General features: G+C 49.0%; 1 protein-coding gene across 3 annotated transcripts in view; it reads left to right on the top strand.

The window, feature by feature from the left end:
- The first annotated feature begins 975 nt into the window (after positions 1–975).
- The window catches only part of LOC126571927 (myosin-I heavy chain), a 35,753-nt gene continuing 12,320 nt past the window's right edge, over positions 976–24,408 (top strand). For all 3 annotated transcript variants that reach the window (XM_050230830.1, XM_050230829.1, XM_050230828.1), the window contains exons 1-3: positions 976–2,258; positions 14,349–14,464; positions 16,734–16,796. In XM_050230830.1, the coding sequence (XP_050086787.1) occupies positions 2,234–2,258; positions 14,349–14,464; positions 16,734–16,796 (204 nt within the window). In that variant the 5' untranslated portion in view covers positions 976–2,233. The remainder of the gene's footprint in view (positions 2,259–14,348; positions 14,465–16,733; positions 16,797–24,408) is intronic.

The following is a 24,408-nucleotide window of genomic DNA, read 5'->3' as shown; positions in this document are numbered from 1 at the left end:
TAACCTTGAAAGCCACACTATGGTCGCGTACCGTTACGTGGAAACGTCGAACACAGCGTGATATAACAAAATACGACGGATTGACGATAAAATCGTAAAAGGAAATCGAAAAAAAAACAAAAAAAAACTGTAACATGAATTGTGCCTTGAGCGCCGGTGTATGTATACTTGAAAGATTTGTGTCCGAACTCAAATCAGGTATCGCTATAAGCACGCATCGTTACCCGCCCATTGTGCCTCGTCTAAGGCGATCAACTGCTTTTACAATCTATTTTAAAACAAGTTATTGAAATGTATTTTACTTGGCGCAAATTTTCATGTTTTTGGCAACAATTAACAATACAATTTGTCGTTTTTAACAGATAGGAAACACATTTCCTTTTCGTTTGTATCACTTTGTAGCATTTTATTTTTTCCTTAGGTTAACAAAAATACATCAATACAGTGACGGAGGGACGGAAAACTTGAAAATATTGCCTTTCACCGTTTTATTTTTTAGTTTTTTAAGAGTTAAAAGAAAAGGATCTTAAGAGAAAAAGTAAATCAACCTTTTACTAATTATTTGTTAATATAATAACACACTAAATTAGATTACATTGGTAAAATTAGATACATAAATTCCAACTTCTAGTTATTGTAAACAATTATTTTAATAGTTGGAATAATAGGACAGCTCGCTTATTTTTTACCTAGCTCAATTTTATGAAATAACCAAATTTATTTTTATGCATCTATTCAATTTTCGCATAAGTAACAATAATTTCTACAAACTTAATAAACTTAAACTTAAACTTACATAATGTAACATTGAAAAACATGAATCATCAAACTTAAACCGTTTAAAAAATTTGTTCATCACTGTCCCCTCTCTATCTCTATCTCCTTGCAACGAGCATCCGCAGAGAAACTCGGCTTATGCTCTCCATGCTTCGGCTCAGCGAAACATTTTTCTCGCGGCGGCCGAGGCGTGCGGATCGTCGTCACCATCGTCGTCGTGCTCGTCGTCCCTCATAAGATAAATTTGTTAGTTTAAAAAGTGATAACTTTGAGTATCGTGCACGGTGCAACGTTTTAACGCTTTTCTGTTCCATCGGTAAGATTCGTGGATTAAAAGTGTCTCCACAACCGATCGCGCAGGCAACCCGGGAGAAAGGAAGCCACCGGAAGGCAACGGGCAAAAGGGGCAAGAAAAGCGCACCCCATACCGGAACAGGAGGAGCAGTGGAAAAATCCAAAGAATTTTGCCAATGCTGCACGTGCGGAATCCACCGAGAAGAACCGCACCCGCGTTCGAGTGACAACCTTTCGTTGCTGCCATCGTTCGTCCCTTTATCCTTATTATGTTTTATACTCGACGCGTTGCGTGAAGAAGAGTGAAGCCCTATTATCGGCGGAAGAGAGCCGGAAACGGAGGAAGTTTGCAATTTGATAAGAAAATCGAGTACGAATCAGTGTCAGTGTCAGTGTGGCCCGGGCAACATTCGTCACATCTCGTTCAGTGAGAGCCTTGAGCTATAGTCACGGAAAGAAAGGAGTGTTTTGTCACAGAATTTTCCACCACCTCAATACCCAGGGAAATGCTTCAATGTCCGAAGCGAAGGTGTAAAGGTGTTCCGAAAAATGGGCGTTAACGTGATACGACGCCCGTGAAAAGTCCCTTCGCTCGCTATCCAGAAAAAGGACCCTCGACGGTCCGCTCGAGACAACAGTGTGGGGGAGGGGAACATCATCGCGTGGGGTGTGGAAAATGCACGGAAAATATGGCCCAACGGTCGAGGTGAGAGTTTAAGGCTGCCAAAGGCAAACGTTTGCCAAAGTCCTGTGGCGGTGGTCGTGTGCTGGGCTTGGCTGGCCGTTGCCATAACGAGGGGGCCGCACCAAAAAGGATGTGTCCCGCGAGTGTTTCGATGTGTTAGTGCCCGCTTGATAGTGTCCTGTCCTGTGTGATCCTTTTGTATGCGCACATGCGGTGCGTGCAGGATGCGGATTGTGGGTAGTTTGCTGTGAAGTCATACACACTAGTGTCCTTGTTGTCGTCCGTTAGTCCGCTTGGTGCAACATCGAATCAAAGTTTTCCACCCCAAACAGCACACACCCATACACACGAAGAATCAGCAGCAGCGGAAAATTGAATACAAAAACAATCGGAATTGGGCACATTCGAGGGTCCCTACGTCACGCGGAGGAGAAAATCAACCGGAACAGAGCCAAAAATAACCAACACCTCACCACCATGGCCATCCCGGTATTCCTTGAAGGTAAGGTGAATCAACGGATTAGATCAAATTTTGTTTCGTTCGTCGCCGTATTTTGCACACAATCTCTCCACGCTGCATTGCGTTCCTTATCCAATTCGACTCACTATCGCCCTTGAATGGGAACGTCGCTCGAAGATAAGGTTCTTGGAAAGTAAAATAAAAGTGAAGACAACATTCACCAAACTCCTTTCCTCTGCTTCTTCGTTGTCGTCGCCGTCGTCATCAGCATCGTCCCGGTCCGCGTATCGTTCCGGTTTGTTGCCGCTGCTGCTGCTGCCGTTCCGCGACGCTCCGCTTCTTTCAAGCGAAACCACCACCGTGCGTATCTTTGCGATTCGCGATAGCCGCGCACCGTGTATGCCAAGGCAGCAGAACGCGTTGATTCACACACTGCCGATGGCTGACCACAGAATTCTGCTCCTATCTGCCTGGTTCAATCATCTTGCGCGGGGCAAAGACCAGCAAGCATGCAAGCAAGCAAGAAGCAGAGAGGAAGAGGCCGAAAAAGAACCAGACCGAGAGCCAGAGGGAATGGTCAAGCCTTTGCGCTTAGAAAACAATGGCCAATGGCGTGGACATTGGCTTAGAGCCACCTTGCTGGACCCGCAAAAGAGTTATTCCACTGTTTTTTTTTTTTGTTTTGCTTCGTTCGACACCGGTTCGTATCGACAACGGACCACTGGGCGAACGGGTTAGGTCATCATTCTTTCGTTTACGGTCAAACTCGTTGCCAAAAGCCTCGTGGCTTCCAGAAGCAGCACCGCATTCGTCCCAAGAGGAGGGCAGAGACCATCGATTAGAGATTCAATCATACATAAACATACCATATCGAGAAATGGGAGCTTTTTTTGCGGTTCCACTCACGTTTAAACGGAATGATAACCGCCTGTTCTGTTCCTTTCCTATGCGATGTCGTAAAATACATTAGCAAAGTGGTGCCTATAGCGTGACAGCAATGGACCCAATCCAATATCACACAAAAAAGTACACAAAATGCAACAACATTAACGTGGCGTTTCCGTGTCTCCCTTTGCGTGGTGTTCCTCACTTTTCTGAATATCGAAGTGCAACTACTGGCTCATGGGACCCCCACATCAGGGGTTGGAGGAGTTTCCTTGCGTGTCACAAAAAAAAATGGGAGAGGGTTCGGTCTGCCACGCATCAAAAATTAAATTAAACACATCCTCTCCCGGCCGGACTGGTCGGTAAAAATAAAAGAAGAAACAAAACATAAAGGGACGCTCGGCCGTCCGTTGGCTCAGGTTTATCAGCAACGACGAGAAAGGAATACGGAATGAGTCCATCCGAGACGCTTCCGGGGCCCGCAAGAAATGTGAAATATTCATCGGCAATCTTGCCTTCGGTTGTTGTTTATTCCATTCTCGACCCTTTTTCTTATAATAACCACTTTTACTCTTCACCGGAAGACAACCTTCGTACGACCGGATATTGTTGTTTGTGCGAATCGTCGCCATTGCCATAAGCAAATAAATGTGCATCTTCCTCGGTTATGCGGTTTGAGTTGGGCGAAATGCATCCAGTTTTCAGTTTACGTAAACAAAAAAGCACTGCCAGAAGGAGCTGCTATCGAGCTGCAACATAAACAGATGCAACACGCCTAGCAGCAGCAGCAGCAGCAGCAGCTGGCGTTCACAGGTCCAGGGACAGGGTGAAAGCAAAATCATGCTTGCACACAGTCAAAGAACACGACGGCCATCTCGTAAAAGTATGCTGCCTGGTGGCGGTGGGCGCACACAGCGACACCTTCGCGAGCATATAAAACACGTGCCTCTAGCGGGAGGACGTCAGACGGACGGACGCACGTGCGCACGCACGCGAGCAGCTGGTTGCCAGTTCTGGCGAGCGGGCCGCGTCGTAACCCCCGTTTCCCTGTGCTTTTCGATACAAACAAACCTCCTTCGGACGATCCTTTCACCAATACCAACGGGGCCCATTATGCTGTAGCATAACCAACCATGTGTTTTGCGATAAAGCATGACGAACCAGCCAGTCAGCCAGCCAGCCAGCATGCTGCATGATGAGTCCTTTTATTCGTCTGTTTCTCTTCTGCTTCATTCACTTCTCTTCCACTCTTCATCGGAACAGACGGAGAGACGGCACGGAGACGGAGACAATCTGGTCTGCTCGAGCTCTTCATTTTCGGGAGATTTAAACACGGAGGTCCCTTTCGTTCGGCTTCAGCTGGCCACCCCTTTTATACCGTAGAGCGACGGCTTTTGGCTTTTGTTTCCCTTTTCGCTACTTGGCTAGACCGGACCAGATAATCCCTGGAACGCACGCTAGAAGGGGAAAATCTATCCACACCATGACACCAATACCACGATCTGTGCGGGAAAAACTGTGGAAATCCCTGGAGAACCTGGAAGCCAATCGCCTGTGTGTTGGTGAAGCAGTAGAGATGTCATAATATCGTTATCATGTTTGCTGTAGTTGTACCATTGTTAACCGAATGCCCAGCAGCAGAAGGATGATGATGATGATGATATTCGCCAATTCGCTCTGTTGTTCGTCCTTTCGTTCGCCGTCCTGGGGTACACGTAATGTTGCAGGTTTTTTTGTTGTTAATCTGACAAACAAATGCTACGTCAGGGCCGAAAGCCGTTAATAATGAATGGAAGCAGCTTATCGACACCAACAAACGAGTCTCGGTGGGGGGCTTCATCATTTGGTGATTATCGCCACTTCTTTTTCCCGGAATAAATTGTGTTTTTGATTCATTCTTCGACTAAAACTAGGATCATTGATTTTAATTGATGAACCTTTAGTATCAGAGACTATTTAGGGTATCGCTTTAGGGTTCTTTCACAAAATTATGCATTCTTGAACGCATAAAAGCACGCCGCATAACCATATCGCGTCGCTAAACAAAGAACAGAATCCCTCATCATCGATGCATCCTCGGTGCAGTCTCGGTGTAGCACACAAGACAGACCGCCGGGCCACTGGCCTCTTGTGGCTATTGTGTGCCAGTTGGCTGACTGCGGACGTACGTGCAGTAGACGATCAAATGCAACACAACGATGATGATGATGATGATGGTTTGCCGCAGTCTCACCACTGCAGCACTGATAAGCGCACGCATGTTTTGCAAGCAAGCTGCAAGCTACAGCTTCGCCAAGGTCGACTGAAGCTGGCCCGAGAGAGAGAGAGAGAAAGGAGGAAGCAACAGCGACGTTATCAACAGCCAGTGCCGGTCACTGAAAAACCTCATTAAAAATCAACAAATTCATTTCCTTTCCCGGAGATGATGGGGGGGGGGGGGGAAAGGATGTCGGTACTGCCGGAGTGCCAATAACGGATTTTATTGATCATTGTGCCGCCATCGCGTTAATTGGCAAACATATTTCAAATCCCTCTATTCAACGTCATCGAGAAAAGCCGAAAGCAGGTGGTCTTTGTCGAGAGGAATGTGTTTTCAATGTGCACCGCAGTCAGACAAGTGGCAGAGTTATTGCCGCGGAATCATGTCACCCCGATATCGAATCGTCGTCGTGGAGCTCGCGTACGATCATGGCATCCTCACGATTCGGGCCCGTTCGTTGCTCAATACGGCGGCCGGACACAATTGTTGGGCGTGATTTATAAATCAAATTGCTGGCCCACCAACAAGCCAGTCGGCCAGTCAGCCAGGACGCCGGGAACATGTTCGATTCCGGAGCCGGCGGTGTAAGGCGGTGACTGCGGTGGAATGCATTTATGGTTGTACTGAATAAATGTACGATTTTATGTTCACCACATGGCTCGCCAAACCAATGCTCCCAGGTAAGGCTGGTAAGGGTAGACATGGACAACATTGTTGCGACCGCCTTAGATCCCAACATTGTAATCCCATTCGGCCACCAGCCAACCACCACCAACGCCCAACCGAGAGCAGGTAGAACACGCGAGCTAGGCGGCCAGCTGCCTCTTTTTTTTTTTGCCCTTGCTTTACTGTGCCTTTGCCGTGGCTTCTATGCGGTCCTCTCGAGGGAACATATGTTGCCCCTTTGCATGGCCCGACCGACCATATCAAGACCGTATCAGGCTGAGAAACACACCATCAAACCACTAGGAGATCGCTAGGAGGTCAAATCGTGAGCAAAATATGGAACTTTTCAGCACATGTTTGCTACATTTCTTTCCCCCCCCCCCCTTTTTGGTGCCAGTATAGATTCCAAATTGGCCACCTTGTCGAGCTCGGAAGGATCAACTTCGGTTCGATTCGGTGACACTGCGGACGCGTCCGGATCGATTGACACACTTCGCACAGGGCACCTTTATTAATTATGCCATAAATTGGACCCCACATTGCTTGACAAACAGCACCGCGGGCAGTGTCCACACAATGGTCAGTCGTCGTGGTTGGCGCGATCTCGAACAATGGACCCTTTCCAAAATGGACACCGCCTAGTCGCGTTCGGGCCATGCTTAGCTGCTCCACCGGCCACCAATTGGTCGCGCCAACGCGCCAAAGCAATAAATTACTTCCTTCGGCTCGTTATCGTTAAATAGTTCAATAATTGAAATATTACATTTTGCCACGTTGGGTGCGCTACGGGTTTTTTTTTTTTTTTGCTCCGTCCAATCTTAATCTGTCCTACGGTAGCCCCTTTCGGAGTGTTTAAAGCAGTACCGGTTGAGGCAGGGGATTTTACGACAAACGACAAGAGATTGGGTGCTACCGGGGGGAGGTGCAATGCCTTTAATTACCTTCGCTCCAACACTTCCAACCAAGGGTCAGGCCCGGGCGTGTCTGCTCTAGTGCCAGGGCCCCCGCCATTCGCATAATCAGAAACGCGTGGCGTGGCGTGGCGTGGCGTGGTCGCCACCGAGCACACCTTCAACGCGCGCGCAGACTCGAAAGCAACCCCCACAGCTCAATGGCGCGTATGGTAGTGCGTGTTGACCAGATAAGAAGTTGTTGGAGGAGTTTGCTAGTCGCAAACGGGGGCCTTTGGGCCACATAAACATTCCACCCCCCCCCTTCAAACATGTTGACCGTTTATCAGCTCGGTCGCCACCGCGTCGAGTGGGCTTGTCGCACACAACCATTCACAATCACCACCTGCTACTCCAGAAGTCGTTACTTTTTCGTTAACGGAACGCTTTTTTTTCTTCTTTTTAATTACTCGCCCCATTTGACGTGAGATTTGTTCGAGTTTCTGTTCTGATTGGATTGGATTGGATTGAGAAGTTGACCTTTCTATGCGGCGGGCGGTGGTCGCCTCATATGTTGGTGCAGCATGCACCAATCACACAGTTGATCGATCGTGATTGATTTTATGTGTACCATGGTCATATATCTAGTTGCTCACTAATTCACTCCCAGGGAGACACAATCGACCTTACAGGCGATGCATACCTTGAAGTGAGTAATTTAATGTTTTTCATTTTTTGGGTTTCTTGATAGAAGCTTTTCTGAAAATTGAATCATTAACACAAGCCATTTCGCTAATCTGGCCCTCTTTTCGGCGCTCGGCTGCTTGGTTCGTTAATGGATGCTGTGCTTGCGTTCACGGCATCGTTCACGGTCTTAATTTACTGTTTCACCATGTATTTACCGCTCCTCCGCAACTGCAAGGGGGTTTTCTTCGCTCCCAATCGTAATCTGCTTCCGATCGGTGCCGCCAGTGGTGCTCGCTCTTCCTCCCATGATCATCATCATCACACTTCGCACCGAACCGCTTTTGCGCTAAAGCGCAGGTTTACGCGTGGCTGTGTGGCGTGGTATCCTCATTTTTGGTCTCTGGTTTGCTGCTTAATTAACCGACCAGAGACCCAGAGCAGAACCACATGGGAAGGTAGAAATTGCTTAATTTAACAAAAAATCAACGCATCATGAACCGAAATTGTTTTGCCGCCGGTTCCACGCCGGTCCATTTCAACGAGCTAACCAACGAGTGCCATCATTGCTATTCATTGACTCATTTACGGAATTCCAACCCAACCAATTCCAAAATTCACACAGATCATCCCGCGAAGGTGACCGATCCAGGCGTCCCAACAAACAAACAAGTGAAAAATGTCAAGTTTCTCACTTCACAGGAATGGCTTCCTGCGATTGCGTCAATTTTTTGGGACCAAAACGCATTGAATCGTGACCTACCAAGCCACCTCGCTATCCGGGTTGCCTGTTATGCCAACTCATTGGGAACGAGTTTGCCGACTTCTTCGCTGGACAAATATCGTCAGAGTCGGATGATTCATGCCGCGAAGACGTCTTGAAGACTCGGCTCCAGTCGTACTTGTCTGTTGCTGTGAGGAAAGGGCTCCCCGGGGTGGGAACAAATTTGTCGCGGTCGTGGTCTTCGCATTGTGGCCTTCGTGAGAATGTGATGAAAGAGATTCCCACTCCGCTGTCGCTGTGGCCATATGCGTTAAGTGTTTGTGCGTGAAATGCTGGTTTGTTGTGACACTTCCGCCATCTGGAAAGCACATTCGCTCGCTGGACTGGACGCTCGGCTCGATGGCGCTCGATGGCGTTTTTCTTTGTGCGAATGGTTGGAATGGAATGGGACATCTTTGCCCATTACCATACATCAGGAGGTAGTTTGAAGTCCGTAGTTCTGGCCACTCTAACTGGGCAAGTATTTATTGAATTGCTAACAGGAAGGATTGCGATCCACACTTGGTTTTGTAAAAATAACCATGCCCGGTTCAATATATTGTTATTTATAGTATTTTCTTCTCTGGCATACACGCTACAATGAAAATTGACACCAGCGTTAACAGCATTCAGTGCGGTGTTGGAATAGGATCGCGTTTCTAACAGATCAATAACTGAGCTCGCGGCGAAATGTCGGAAAAACTAATGTGTAAAACGGTGGCCGAGCCCGAGCCAAACCCACCGCTCTGGGGTGTTACCAAAGGACAGAAGCTCGAAGCTTTACGACACCAGTGAAAGGATATAGCTGGAAATGGGCTTGCCAACTGGAACTGCCACAGTGTCGCTGCTTAGTCATCGCGGAGAGCCCAACCCCACATACCAAAACAGGACCTTGGGCCTTGAACAGAGTGAATGTCCACTGCAAACAGAGGGGGTGTGGAGATGGAGATAGAACCGTAGAAGCAAAATGGGACGAAAAGCAATGACAACATTGTATTCCCTCGCTCTGACGAACGAAAGGAACTTTCACCGGTAATAAGAAAAAGGAAATTCGTTTACGTAAAGTTCAGGGTCAACCCAATCGAGCAGGAAATCGACTAGAATGTACCGGTATAGAACCAGTACATGCGTTAGGTAGATTGTATGCTACAGAACAATACATGATCGATAAACGCTGACAAACATGTTCCCTTCGCTAAGAGGCGAATAACTTCGAAAACAAATAGATCCATCCAAAACATGTTCTTCAGGGTCGTTATGGAACCAGTTGTTTTGGTTTTTGGTCGGGGCAGTGGGGATTTCCAAACAACTTTTGGGCGCGCGCGCGCGCACGGCAACGCACCACATTCTCAAACCCATCAGACTCCCGTTGATCGTGACCGGTGATCCAAGAACTCAGAACCACTCGCGAGAAGGAGAAGAATGAGGGGAGGTCCAGCAGTTATTGACGATCGGATCGATCTGTGAAGTGGCTTGTCGGGTAGTCATCGCATGTCGCAACACATTAATAGTGTTAAGTCTCTGTCCGACGGGCGCTCAAGCGAATCCAAAGAAGGAACATGGAAATCACATGAGGCATGAGATGTTGGGCGCCATGAATACTGCCTCTAAGCCAGCAAGTTATGGCCCCCGGGGGGTGGGAAGGTAACAATTAACGTGGCGGTACCGGGTACGAGCTCACCGACAGCTTCATCAGATTTTCTTATTTATGGTTCCGATAAGCGAACGGCGGGCGAGGGCACGCGCGCCGCTAGTTGCATCGCTACGCACCAGTAGCACTGAGCGTGATTTATGAGACGACGCGAACGATGAAAGCGAATGTCAGGCGCAGAGGCGCATGTACAGTTGCATGTCGCGGTGTCCACGGTTTACGTGTTCACCAAACCGTCAACGTCGTTAGGTCGTATGATTTGCAAGCCCTCTCGTTTCATTACTTTTTAAAATTGATTGATCACTCGCTGGCTCACTGGTTAGCCAGGGGGCCGGTCCCGTTTGTCCATCGCACGGTACCAACGAGACGTTTCATGGCGCACTGAGAAGCGAAAATTTAAATCGAACTGTCCGGGGGAAAGGGAAAAAGCGTATTCACCTGCCAATCACACTCGATCAAGTAACCTTTTGCCTGTAACTCGCGGTGAGTGTAGCCAAAGTGTGCTGCTTTAACAGTTTTTTTTTTTTGCTAAAATCCAAATTCCCTGTCCAACGACTTCATAATCGAAAGGTTACGCGATGTTGGCGAAAAGACTCCTTTCCTACTGACTGGTTGACTCCTTGACACAGGTCAAACTACGATACAATAAACCTGCGGACAAACCTTACCTTCAAGTTCTTCAAATAAATTGTGCCAACCACAAAAGGGGGGGCGAACATTCTAACTTTCTGGCCCTTCAAATCCGTCGCCATGGACCCCTTCTAAACGGACGTCACTTTCCGATTCTGCCATTGCTTATCTATGTCCCGCTAGGCGCCAGGTGCCTAGAACCCAGCCCCATATATTGGGCGCCAGCTGCTGCATATCGCTGTGACCACAACGAGTCGGGGGTCACTTTGCTTTGGTTTGAATGACAGACCAAAAGCGCGCCAAAAGCGCACCAAAAAGGTATGCGAAGCGTCTCGGCGGGGCGTCGCCAGGCAACCGATGCCGCCACGGCTGACTATTTATGGATCAGTTTGTATCAATTTATGTCACTTAATTGAATCTAATCGGGCACCACACCGTGCGGGTGGGGGGAGGGGATGTGGCCCTATACACATATGGACCCCACGCTGGGTCTGTCCACGCTGGACATGCTGATTACTGCTGCAAACTCGCCTGCCTGGACGTCAATTAATGTTGGCAACTCTCGGCCGGGCGCGGTTTCGTCGCTGCTGCTGCTGCTGCTGCAGAGCTTAACGATTATTCAAAAAAAGGAGAATGAAAACAGACCCCCAACTTCAAGACCTGGACATAATGGACCACACACATACATTCCGGTTGGTCAAATTACGAACGACAGTTTTGGCAATTTCAATGGCTTGTTATCGCTCAGAACGGAATTGTGGTACCGCCAATTCTAATAACCGTCGCGACCACCAGCTGGCATGATCCGGGTTGCACCACCGGGCCAGTGGAGGCATAAATAACTGTCTGGTTACCGCAGGACCGAACCGCGCGCGCCCTGATTGACGTGTTCCGCAGCTACTGTTGGCGAAACCGCTTCGAGTGCTCCGTGCGCCTTCCAGTTATCTAATTCTCGCTGTAATTCTCGCCGTAATTCAACGGTAACGGAGAGGAGGTCGTAGTAATTGAACGACCAGATAGGCCACGGCGACGACGACCACGACAACAGCAGAGCCGTGGATGGAGAACTGGCCGAGTTACTGCTGGGCAATATCCTCCAGCCAGCGTTGACCGCCAGCGCGCTCATAAGTGCGAAGAAAGCAATATTGCCTCGTTGACAACGGTAACGGTGCCCCCGCCGCCACCTCCCGCCGCCTTGAGCCAACCACGTGCCCCAGCGGGTGGTTTCTTGGCGTTTTTTTGATTTGTTGGTTCGCTGACAGAGCAATAGCTCACCCTCTCGGTTACATAGGCGGGGCCGATAGGCCAAGCCAATCGTTTCCGTCACCCCGTTCGATGTTGTCAAGCGTGTTGTCAAGTTGAACCAGAATCGTGTCAGAATCGACAGCCAATCTCATTGGACTCACTGTAACCGATCATCGATCAGCCAGACGCACGGACACGGAGCCTCAAGATCAAGGTTCTGGGCTGGGCTGGGCTGGGCTGGGCTAGGGGAGCGTCTACACATGTCGTTGATTGCCTTCTGGCTCATTGGATATGCCACACGCGTACGAAACACGACCCGGGGACTGTGTTATCCGCAAAGCACGCGGCCTGCGGCCAGACCAACACTAGCGGGCGTGCAGTGGGTCCGTCGGCTTCAGTATCAATCACGTTTTCGATTTCATTCTCGGTGTGCAGTGTTCGCGAACTGAGCCTTCTTGTTGTGCTGGTTCAGCTGTCTGTCCGGCACCTTTCAGGGCTCCTTCCTTCTTCTTCTTCTTCTTCTTTTTGCCCTGTTCAGTGGACAAGACTGCCCCAAAACGAGGGCTTTGGACCTTGGGTTCAACCAATTCGGCTCTCTGCCTTGCGTGTAGCTGCTGCTGCGTCAATAAGACTTTCTTACGGGCACGGGCACGAGACAACGACGCACAAAATCAGACCGCAACCAACACGTGTCCGTCCGACCGCGCCGCTTTTTGGTTCAAGGAGTCACAACACAATCTCCTCCGCAACTCAACTCAACTCAAGCTCCCTATGGTCCCTCCTATGTAACAAATTGAGGTCGACACGAGCCACGACGACGCAAAGAAACATGGGGAGAGAAAGAGAGAGAGGTAGTGGTGCTGATAATTTTATCGTGACTGCTGGTGGGGTGTGAAGAGTTGTGACGATGCGTCCACCGGCCAGCCAAATCAGTGTGATGGCCGCCGGACGGCAAGCGATGGTTGTTAGTAAGTCCTTTTGTCCTGCGCGTGTGGCAGCGAGCATTAAAGCGAGACGCTGCAGACGCCATACAAAGAGAGATAAATGGAACGCTAATTGCGTTGGTCGATGAAGAGTTTTGACGGAGGGAAACGAGGAAGACGGGATGGTGCTCCCCACAAAGCGTCCAAATTGTGTTCCCATTTCTGCAAAGGAATATGATTTGTCAAATATCTTGTTCCGTCATTTCATTGGACAGATGAGAGATGAATTTTACGAATTCATAAAGTTAGCTCCCCTTTAAATGCTGTGTGTAGACCCGAAGGCAGAGTTCTGTCGCCTGTGCATCAATCCGTTACTGAAAATCAATCCGTCAAGTCTAGACGGCAGGTGCCCGCGGGATCGCTTTCATCCCTGTTTTGATCCCTGCAGCCCCGCAACCCTTCGAACGCCCTTCTCTTCGGCCCAAAATGACTCTTTTGTTTTGACTGCTGACTGGCTGGCTGGCTGGCTGGCTGGCTGGTTACCAGACCAGTTCCCACAGATATGTCCCTGTGGCTGTCTGCTCCGATGCACCGGATGCTGGACTCTTCTAGCACCATTCATGTTTTCATGGAACTAGTGCACACCGGACCGGCATCGCATCGTTCGATGTTATTTATACCTAAAAGAACACACGAACCGGCCGCAGGCTGCCATACAGATTGCGAGTAAACCAGCACCCAGGCTCTTGCGAAATAGCCTCTCCAGAGAAGAAGCAACGAAAGCAAGATGAATACACGCGCAACGTGCTACTCCGCCGAACTCCCGTCCACCATCCCGGTCCGGTATGGCTCATCGAGAATGCGCGAGAACTGGTTTTAGCATCAGCCGAAGCAGCCACGATTGGACTTCTTCAATGGCGCGAGCGAGGTGGACAGTAAAAATAAACTCATGCTGAGATGTGGGATAGTAAATGGCGGATGGTGGTGGTGCTCTGAGCGAATCTGTGTAGTCTTTGCATTATGGAAATGGGGAAGCACGCGAAGAATCCGGTCCCTGAGTCGGTCCTACGAGGACTCACCGACACCGACTCCGACGTGGTAAAGCCATATAGGGGATGAGGTCTATGACACGAGCCGTGTGCTTGCAGTTGCTGCTGTTGCACTCAGGAGAGTTGGTCTTTTGTTTTCTTGAAATACACCTAACAGCAGCATAAGCAGGCGGTGCGGTAACGAGGGTTTTAATTTTGTCGACTGCTTTTTGACAGATTGTTATTCCGGGGAAATTATTTTAATTGGAGTAGCCCGTTGATTAGAAAAGGTGCAGATTGTTTTACATCATCCCGTTGTCTCTAGTTTCAATGTTCAAACGTACAGCTGTTCATTATTTAGTTAAGATTTTTTATTTCATTCGAATCATATCACACAAAACGTCCGTTAATCATGTAATACACAACTGCGAGACGTAAAATCATCTTCACCATTTGAAATGCACCTTGTTAATCCATCGTTCTTTCTCCATTCTCTCTCTCTTCTAGGCCGTATCGGCTCAACACCGGATAAGGGCGTCCCCGATATGACCTGTATCTCGGACATCGACGAGAACGGCATCAACCGCAATCTGAAAGTGCGCTACGAACGCGACCAGATATACGTATCCTTTTCTAAAAACCGGCTGAAAAATATGAAGGAACAGCGATCCCAAAAAAAATCCTTCATCTTTCCCTAATCCCCTGCCAGTCGTCAATCATCGATGGCCAGCACTAACCTAAACCACAGTTCTAGCGCCGCCCCCCGGTTTTATGCTCCCAAAGTAATGCATCATGCTTCAGTTTAGACCACTGTGCTACCCGCAGCAACGGCCCGGAGTAACCGGAGCTGCTTTTTTGTTTGAGAGATTCCTTTACATCAGTCTCGCCACTAGAACACATCTCAAATAGATCTTGGTATCTTCCATTTTCAACTGCGTTGCACCACCACTGAACGGACGAGGTTACGGTTACGATCGCCTTGCTAAGCGCGTGTGTGGTGTGTAATAAATGTAAAACACATTTTACGCATCTTTTATGTGGTCATGGTTTTAATGGGCTGCCAATGACCGCACAGCAACCAGTCCAACATTCTTCACCATTGTGGCATCCCCCCAAAAAAGCGAGAAAACCCCTCGTAAATGTATGTCTCGTCGTTGGACACTAAATTCCTCGAGAAGCGCAAGGCCACAGCATCGGCATGGCGCACGATCATACGATTGCACCTTCGGGTGAGTCATCATCGGTCTGGGGAGTTTTCTGAACCTCCACCTTTCTACTCCATTGGCGCAAAGTGAGACGAATTCAGACTAAATCGCTCTTAACCCGCCCAAAGTCATTAGAAGGCGCATTGATTTTATGATCACCATCATCATCATCATCATCATCTCTTCTTCATCATCACCGTTCGAGGCCGAGCTATGCATCGCTCGCAGCATCAAAGGCAAACGCATCGCTTCGCTGTCAATCATACGGATGCGGATTGTAAGGAGGGCCACGAAAGGGGATTCCACGATCACGATCTTGCGAGATCGAACGAACGGTTGCATACCTGGCTGGCTGCGCGTGAATCATCGACCATCGCGTGCATGAATCAACCGATCAGCACGGCTCGATCGCACAACCACCGCGGAGAGCCGAGAGTTTACCGTTAGAGCAGCCCCTTGCTGGGGCGCTGGAATTCCCCAACCCCGATCGCCCCATTAGCATGTGCCGGATATGATAAGGCGACAAGCGGCAACTCGAACTGTTACGAACTGTCGCGCAACGATGACTCATCGGGTAGTTCCGCTAACCAAATGTTATCGTAATAGCGCGCCATCACCAAGCAGTGGTTGCGCTACGCGACTCGCCCAACCCCACGATCGTCTCTCCTCGTTCCACGGTGATAATGTTGCACGTGACCAGCATAAATGCGCGGGTTGCAAGGGACCGCCCCAGCGGCCACCGTTGGGTTCGGGATAGAAAGGCGTCTAACAATGCCGTGCAGTGCGGGCGTCAAATCATGCCAACGACACCCAACGTGGTCTCCCAGCGCCCTGTGGTAGCCCACGCGCCCACTAATTCACGCCACATTCACCCCACATACAGGAAGGATTTATGTTGTCCAGCATTAATTGGGGCACTGTTTTCTAGAGCGGGCTGTTGGACGCGCTTATGGGCGGGACACAGTTTCAGATCAGGCAAGCACACCGGGGGCCCGCATTCTTCGGCGCAACTCAACTCTTTTGTTGGTAGGCGCTTATGCTCTCGAATGCGCTTTTGATCAATTTACCAATGATCGCTCCTTGTGATGCGCTTTAATCAAGTCCTTTTTGATCATTTTAGTGTTTAAACATTTGACTTATGCACACGCTAAGATCATGCTTTATGGTGTTTTCTGCTGTTGGGACAATGTTTATCCAGAACATGGTACCGGCTATAAATAAGGTTGTTCACTTTGTCATCGTAACAACGGTTTACACGTGTCCGGGGTCAGAGTTCCGAAGATCGGCTCTGCATTCATGCGGGCTTTATGCTAAACACGCGTCTCGTGGCTTGGTGGACCGGATGACCGCCTTGAACTCAAATGGACGCCTGGCACGCTCCGCTCGCCAACCCCGACGTCAGTGACAAATTAGTTCCATGTTGTTGGACATTCTCGGCCCTGATTGCTTGTGCTTGTGCCGGGGATGTTTTAAAGATTCTCGGATAACATTGTTCAAGTAGAAGGAATTTTGGGCACTCTGTATCGGCAGTTCGCTGGCATTTTTTAGGTCGTGGTTGTTTTCCTATTCCTCTCTCCTAGCTTCCATTTTTGGGACTAAATCGCTGAATCCCGGATTAAAATAGTTTCCTCTGGCTAGCGCGGGCTGGCCTGGATGTTTTCCTTAACCAAAGATTTCTCGCACACAGACCTACACCGGATCGATTCTGATCGCCGTCAACCCGTACAAGGAGATCGACTGCTACACTCAGGTAAGCTACACGCTCACCCTCGCACTTGCACCACTTATCCTCCTTCCTACGACGGACGCCTAGAGTACGGCTTCATTGCTTCCATTCCTGGTGGTTCCCGGCGGTGGTATGGTAGGTGGGTCTGTTCCTACCGCGCACACACCCTCCCACCCACCATTACAGTAAAGTGATTTATACTTCGGTGGCAATAAATTTGTTTCAACCGCGTGCGCCCATAAATAGCCGTCCGTCCCCTTTTTGGGTGGCAGTTCAGTGTTTAGCGAGTTCTGGATCCAAACGACCGACTGCCGCTCAAGACAGTCGTCGGCAAGAGACGTCAAGCAGCAAAAGAATTCAAGCGTAGTGTCGATGCAACGACGATGCACGTCCACCACCTCTGGGGCTCTGGGGATTATGCAACATACATTTCCTGTCCTCGGTGTCGCTGGTGAGATGATGCTGCCTTCTGCCTTCACCATGGCCATGTCGCTTGCAGCATAAAGGCGATCGCGCGCAAAGAGCGACGCATCGCGGCGTCACTGAAGCCATTCGCCATCGAGATCAAGATCATAAACGTTGATTGTTATGAGCACCGTCCGGCGGGCGGCCCTCTCTCCCTCCTGCAGGCGACTGCTGCTATACGTCTGCTTCTCGCACGAAGGGCGATGCGGTGCTGGTATCAACTTTTTTCTGGAAAGGAAGGAACAGTTTACGACATTGGCGAGTGATTGCCGGGGCTGGCTGGTTGGCTGGTTGGCAATACATGCATTTGTCAGCTCGCTAGTACCGTCTTCTTTTTTGTGTCACGAAGGTACGGTCTTTGACCCTACTGACACGTACTGACCCCTCGCAGATGTGCGCGTGAGGATGCGACTGAGGTACTTTTCGTGTGAATTTCCCACTCGGAGAGGCGGTCTCGTATGATGAAATCCATTTTTGGGAATCCTAAACCGCCGAAAAAAAAGCGATAACCACAAAAAAGGCAGCATCACTTTAGAGATATAATTTGTTATTAACTCGACTTCGTTTGGCTTGGAGTTCTCATCCTACCCCCATCATTCAGCATTTTATGAGCTCTTATTCTCCATTTCACCACAGAAACCGATTAAAAAACGAGCCGAGCGCACGTGCTACGAAATAGGGAGGCAGTCCACGTTTAGACCACAGCAGGCCACTAGAACGCGTGCAGTGCTGGTGCATCTTCTCCTTGGAAACCACGCGCTGCAGCTGCTTTGATCTGCTCGAAGGTTCCCGAAAAGGGGGGAACTCCAGATTAAGATAGAAGATGCAGTGCAGAGGATCGCGATGAGATGCGATGAGATGAGCAAGGGGTGAAAACTCCATTAATATACGCCTACATAAACATGCTGCTGCTGCTGCTACTGTTACTACTGGCCACGGTTGTGGACCTGGTGTGGAGTCCAGATTTTCACTTTTCACGCAACCGAGGGCTCTGGAACGCACGCTGTCTCTGGATAGAAAACACTCACTCGAAGCCGGTCGTGGACTTGATTAATCAGTGCATTGCTCCTCCATGCTATCCCCAACTACCGTTCCTCCTCCACCGCACACCCCTCCACCTCCACCGAGGGTCAATCGGTGGAAAACTAAAACATTTATTTTTCATCTTCTCACTTCCGTGTGAGAGAGTCCGTAGGCACGTGATCGTGGATCGCAAGCAACAGCAGCAGCAGCAGCCAGCAGCAACCAGCAGCAGATGCGCGATCGCGGTGGTTCGGTTTTTGGCCCCCTTCGCCGCCGACTTCGTGCATTGTGTGTGCCAGGGAGGTAGTTGTGGGGGTAATGGGGTGGTTTGGAAGCGCTGCGAAGGTGGAAGCACCGAAGCATCTGCTTTTGGTGACCCACATTCGCTGCGGTTTAGATGCGGCCTCGTGGTCGGCTCCAGTGGCGATAGCTCGACCCCTACAGCACCGCCGAAAGACCAGAAAGTGGAAACAACCAAGCAAAGTTGGCATGTCGGTATACCCTGTTGCCGGTCAGACCCGGGAGCACAAGTCATGCCGGACGATCTGGTGCATGAAAGAGGGGCAGCTGGGGGCCTTGTGTGGTTTTGTACGTGTACCACGCGCTCTCTGTGCTTGAGGGTCTATTGGACCATCGGACCCAATGCAGCCGCCACCGGCAAGTCATTTTCTTCGGTGATCTGGCCGAAAATAGTGACCAACATGTTAAGTGTACACACACTAAACCTCACGCACACGATCGGTAGTAGGGCTCTGGGCAACGCGATCGATATAATTACATAAATATAGTTGTTTCCAATCGATCTTCTTCCTACGGATCATCATTCGTACGCTGCGCTTGTTTGACCGAATTAACGATGACGAAAGATCGTTTGCAGCTGTGCCGCTTGATCTGTTCCGGATACCGTGTCTCACGCATACCGCGATCGTCTTCTCTTCTTCCTCTCGCGAGGCGTTCGGGGGGGCTCTATTCGGCATACCTTATCTCCAACCCCAGCCCAACCGGGTGGGAATGTTATCTCGGTCATTCGATCGTCATTCGCAAAGCACCCCGGCCTCGGCACCGTTATCACAAGCGCCTGTCGGTCGGTATAAGCAGCACCCCAAATGCCCCCTTCCGATGTTGCTGCGGAACGCTGATTTCGGGAAATCTCTTGCCTCAAGGAATCAGGCCCACAAATCTGCGCAGTGGGCGCACCATCGGGCGTCCTTGTTTTCGCGAGGTGGTGGTGCTGGTGTTCAATTGTGTAGTGAAACTATTGGCAAATACTCCCCCTCCCCCCGCACAACTGATCCACGAAGCGGAGAATCGGGAACAACTGATCGGTCGATCGGTGTCTTTCCCGCCGGGGGCGAAATTGTCTTGCTCTTCTTCATCATCTCACTCCCGGCACCGGCACCGGGGGTAGGTCACACAAGTGGGACACCACCGGTGTTTCGGTGATCCGACTTTCCTTTTCTGCGAACTTTTTGCTTTCGGGAATTTCGGGCGGGGGAAGGGTTGATCTCGTAAACTTTCGCTGAAATATGAGAAGTTCAGCGACAGCGCGTCACGCTCACGCTTATGGTTCATTAGGCGATAGCGTTAGACCGTCGTTATGGGTAGTTTGGTGGCACGCCACCGATGATACCGGTATGCTAATGTCCGGGTTTCGTTTATGATATTTATTTTACTTTCTTCTGCATATTTTAACGAGAAACGAGTTTACAAACAATTCACTCGATAAGCTGACAGATTGGATGATGAATCGTTTCGCAGCATTCCTGAGACCTGGGATTGAGATAAGCCGATAGCTGATGCAGCAATCAACCGGTACGCCCGGTGTTGCTCTGATTGATTGTCGACAGATTAGGGACAAAGTGGTGGTCAATCTCTACAAACACCTGCCGCTACTTAAGTACGAAGGTGGTACTACGCTAATTACAGAGCGAAAGCTTCTGCTCTGGTCAAACGGTTTTCCCACGGAAAATGTACCCCCACCCCTCGTTACCCAACGATTACCTAACAGTGCAGCGCAGCGCACGTTGTCCTTCCGACCGTTGCTGCTGCTGCTGCTAGCTAGCTAGCTACTAATTACAGTCCCGCGTCCTCTGTTTGACCAGAACGTTCGGGGACTAATGTAAACATGGTTTACGTTTACGACATGCTTTTTAAGCTCACGATCGTGAAAAGATTTTCCCACGATCCCGTCACGAATCTCGCATGCTCGTGCTGTGATCGCAGCTGCGCTGTGCAATTATGCATATTGATTGACAAACGGATGGATCCGGCCTGGGGTCTGATCCATGATTGACATCAAACCCGCCCGGGTTGGTTAAGCTTTGGCGGGGTTAGCTGATCGATTGACCGAGTTCCATGCATGAATAATGATGTGATCACCGATCTTATCTCCGTGCTAGGATCAATGTTAGTGTAATGGAGGTGTTGCTTGCATTTTCTGTTCACTTCCAGTTCACACGGGTTGTGTTACTGTCCTGCCCCCTGATGGAGCATTTCCATCATGCAATTTAATAACCATGACCATGGCGTAGAAGCACAACTCATAAGGTACAACGTTCCATTAGGGCGTACATATTGACAGAATCAAATGATGATATATAATCGGAAGTTCCGCTCCAACCACGTTCACAATCCCGCGATTCTTAAGTGACTTTTTACGTCTTCAAACGCTTACGATTCACGCGAGAATTATTATGTCACCCCGAATGGCACTGAATGAATTTATGAAAATCGTAAATTACCTTCATAAAATGAATGACATAACGGGGCGGTTCGTGCCACGATTACACGGGTCATAACGCATACCTCTTTCGGGGGGAGGGGTCAAAAGGATGCGTGATTGGACACGCAAACGACCATCTGCTAATTGCCGTATGATCGGCACCAGTAATTGGCGAAATCAAGAGACGGCGCGCCGTAAAGCTTTATTGTGGAGGGATAAGCTTCCGATTCACCGCGCGCAAGAAGCTAAGAAGTGCCACCATTACGCCATTGCGCTGGTTCTATTTGGCCCCTGCCCGGTCCGGGTGTGTGCTATTCACCTCGATTGCCGGATTACCCGATCCGTTCCGAATTGGTCCGGCTTCCGTCCGTCCGATGCTGTTGCTTTCGCATTGTTTCATTGCAAAGCGTAACAAACATAGACTATATGGCGGGCTCTGAAATTCCGCTGTTACACCACGCGAACGGTGCGCCATCCAAGAAAGGAAGAAGCTATTGCTGCAGTCTCGTCCGTCCAGTTAATCCACTATTCTTGGCACGTTTATGGCTCGCGGGTCGGTTATTCCATCCGCAGATCGATGGGCAGTATAACAATAGTACACCGGAAGTAAGAACTTTTTTGTATGATGGTCACATTTTCCCTTTGGATTCCCTATTTAACAGCCCGGTATCGAACCGTTTCATTGTGCATCTTTCTATCAAAATCCTGACGTACCTTTGTCCATATCATTTTCGATCCGGTTCGACAGCACATTGACTTGATACTTTCTTACCCCATGCTACTATCCTAACTCCCCATCACCAGTTTGCTAGCAGCAGCTACCATTTTCCTCAATTATTAAATCATCTGATGCCGGCTCCAGTTTCCACTGCAGTCCAGGATGCACAGCTTTTCGATTGTTTGATTGATTGATTGGTTTGCTAAAAAATGCAATTGCTTCAGCCCCGCCATAAACGAACGAACGATCGAGCACCAACCCCTTATCGTTGCCTCACTTGCCACTTCGGGTGAGGAGCGAGTGATGAAACAGGAAGTTGGTGTCAGGAAGTGCGCGCGCGCACGGTCGCCCTCCCGCAGTAGTGGCGATTTCTACAATCTCTTTTCTACGTTTGGCACTATTCCACGCACGCGGCTAATTGATTTCAATCAGTTAGTTGGCTCCACGCTGGCTTTTTACTGGTGCATTAGGCTCACAAATTATCGCGAACGACGAGAGATGGGTCAGATATGGCGGTCCATTTCACGGCCAGCCGAAGATGGACACATGGAATGTGTGGAAGCGAGGCCTTCACTCCAGCTAATCTCACTAATCAATCTGACAGCCCTTTTCAGCCCGACAGATCGAGTGCATGTTGTAGGAGAGTTTGCAAGGCAAACCACCGTTCCACGTGTACGAACCGTGTTTCTCGCGTAAATGTGTGCCAAATAAATTACAATTATCATTAAAGATAGTCGTTTGCGAATGATAGTAGCCGGATCGTGCCGGATTCAACTCGGGCGGATTATCTCAGGACTCAGGTGAAATCTCTCTGCGCTCTTGTTTACGCGTCGCCTATTACGCCACCGCCAGCCATTTGATGCCACAACTTTCGCCAGGTTTTCCATCCACGAGGCACTTTTTTTGGCACATCCCGCGCGTTAATTCATCCGTGTCATTCTGCTGCTTTGTCCTGGTCTGGCGCAGTGGTCAAGCTAAGCTGAGAACGTAGCCAGAACAATGGGTTCGCGTGGATAGTTGCTGTCGGTTCAAGCGTACCTAATCAAAGAACGGACTGTCCAACAGACAGTTGTTCGAACGTGCTTCTGCAAACACATGGATTTCTTTCCGACAATTCCATTTGGGATGACGCCTAGAATGCTCCTGGCCCTACGATGATTAGGCATCGGCCGCATGCTAATTGTGGGAATTTCTGGTCCAGCGAAGCGCATCGCCGCCTTCGGGGTTCCGTAAAAAAAACCCGTGGGTTTCGGGAGCGAGGACGCTCCGGTGTTGTAGTCGAAAGATTTTTATGATCGTTATCACGGGGACGGGAAAGGGAAAAATGAAGAAGATCACCCAAAAGGCCGCCCGTGTGTGCCCGTCGTTTGCTTATGCCTTTCTTTGTGTTTCCATCGAGCATTGATGAGTCAAAAATTTAAATATGAAATTGCACCGAAATTATTATGTGCCTTGGAGTAGTGCGCCAATAACGAAGCGCTGTGTAATATAGCCATTCGTTCGCTATACCATTTGTTTGTACAGTTGGCAAACAAATGGTGCGCTTCGTTTTGTGACCAGATGTAGGATTTTTCCGCTTTATTGAATGGAACACATGGTTCATGTACTCCAACAAGGCTTATAACCTTAATGCTAACTTATATACAATATGCATATTGCCGGCACGAGATAATAGAATGTGGAAAAGCATTTTTAATAGTTGAACATCTGCAATAGGACAGGAAATGATGTAGACATCTGAACGCCATAATCAGCGTCTTGAAGCTTTTTCGCTGAATGTTTGGCTACTTGTACATCACCGACAATTAATTACAACTCCTTATCATGCTGCACTTTATCAAGTGCATAATGAAGCCTTATCAAACAACTGCATATTATACAAGAAACTATCAGAAATAGCGAATGGCATGGTGCCGTTGGTGATGACTTGTTCAACAAATCATCTATTTCCAGTAGAATTGCGTCATACTTGTGATATCAAACATACTATACTTGTTATCGCCATAGTTTATTACAATGTAATGTTCACAGAAAAGTACAATTGTAGAGTTCACAGAAAAGCTCATACAATAATTGAAACAAATGTTGCAAAATAACTTCGTTCACTCTTTAAAATAATGTATTTCTACATTTGTTCTGGCATGTCAAGTACATTTAGCTTTTCAACTTCAAAACACTCAAGCGAAAGAATCTAAATGCATAAATGACATAATGGCGTTAATTAAGTGCCCTTCGTATGCACACCACCTCCATCAGCCATCACATAATCGAGGTCAAAAGCCTCGTGCAATGTGCTCTATCATAGCTGATGCATGTCCGGTTGTGTGTGCAGATTGTTAATATCCTTTTTCCGCTTTCACGCGAACCAACTCGGTAGCACAACATCGTTCCTAAGAAGAGGAGAACTCGAAATGGTCGCTTTCCGCGTGCCCTTTTTGCCTGTTGCGCAAGACTGTAGCGGAGTAAAAAGTAGGTCGTCGCCTCGTCTTCACCCCATCGTCGTTGACCTAGTACGGCCACCGTGTCGTATGAAGTGATAGAAAAGCTTATTATACCATCCCCCGCTGGGGAGACACTAATGCCAAGGTGTCACCAATGGGAATGGTGCCAACGTGCGGACATCGTTTCGTGATTTGTTACCATCGGCATAGCAGTCGGTATGCACATCATGTTAATGACTTATTTTGGTTTTTTCTTCCGCTTCGGTT

The sequence above is a fragment of the Anopheles aquasalis genome, chromosome 2 (genome assembly GCF_943734665.1).
Source record: "Anopheles aquasalis chromosome 2, idAnoAquaMG_Q_19, whole genome shotgun sequence".
Lineage (NCBI taxonomy): Eukaryota > Metazoa > Arthropoda > Insecta > Diptera > Culicidae > Anopheles > Anopheles aquasalis.
This window is presented reverse-complemented; position numbering and strand designations above follow the sequence as displayed.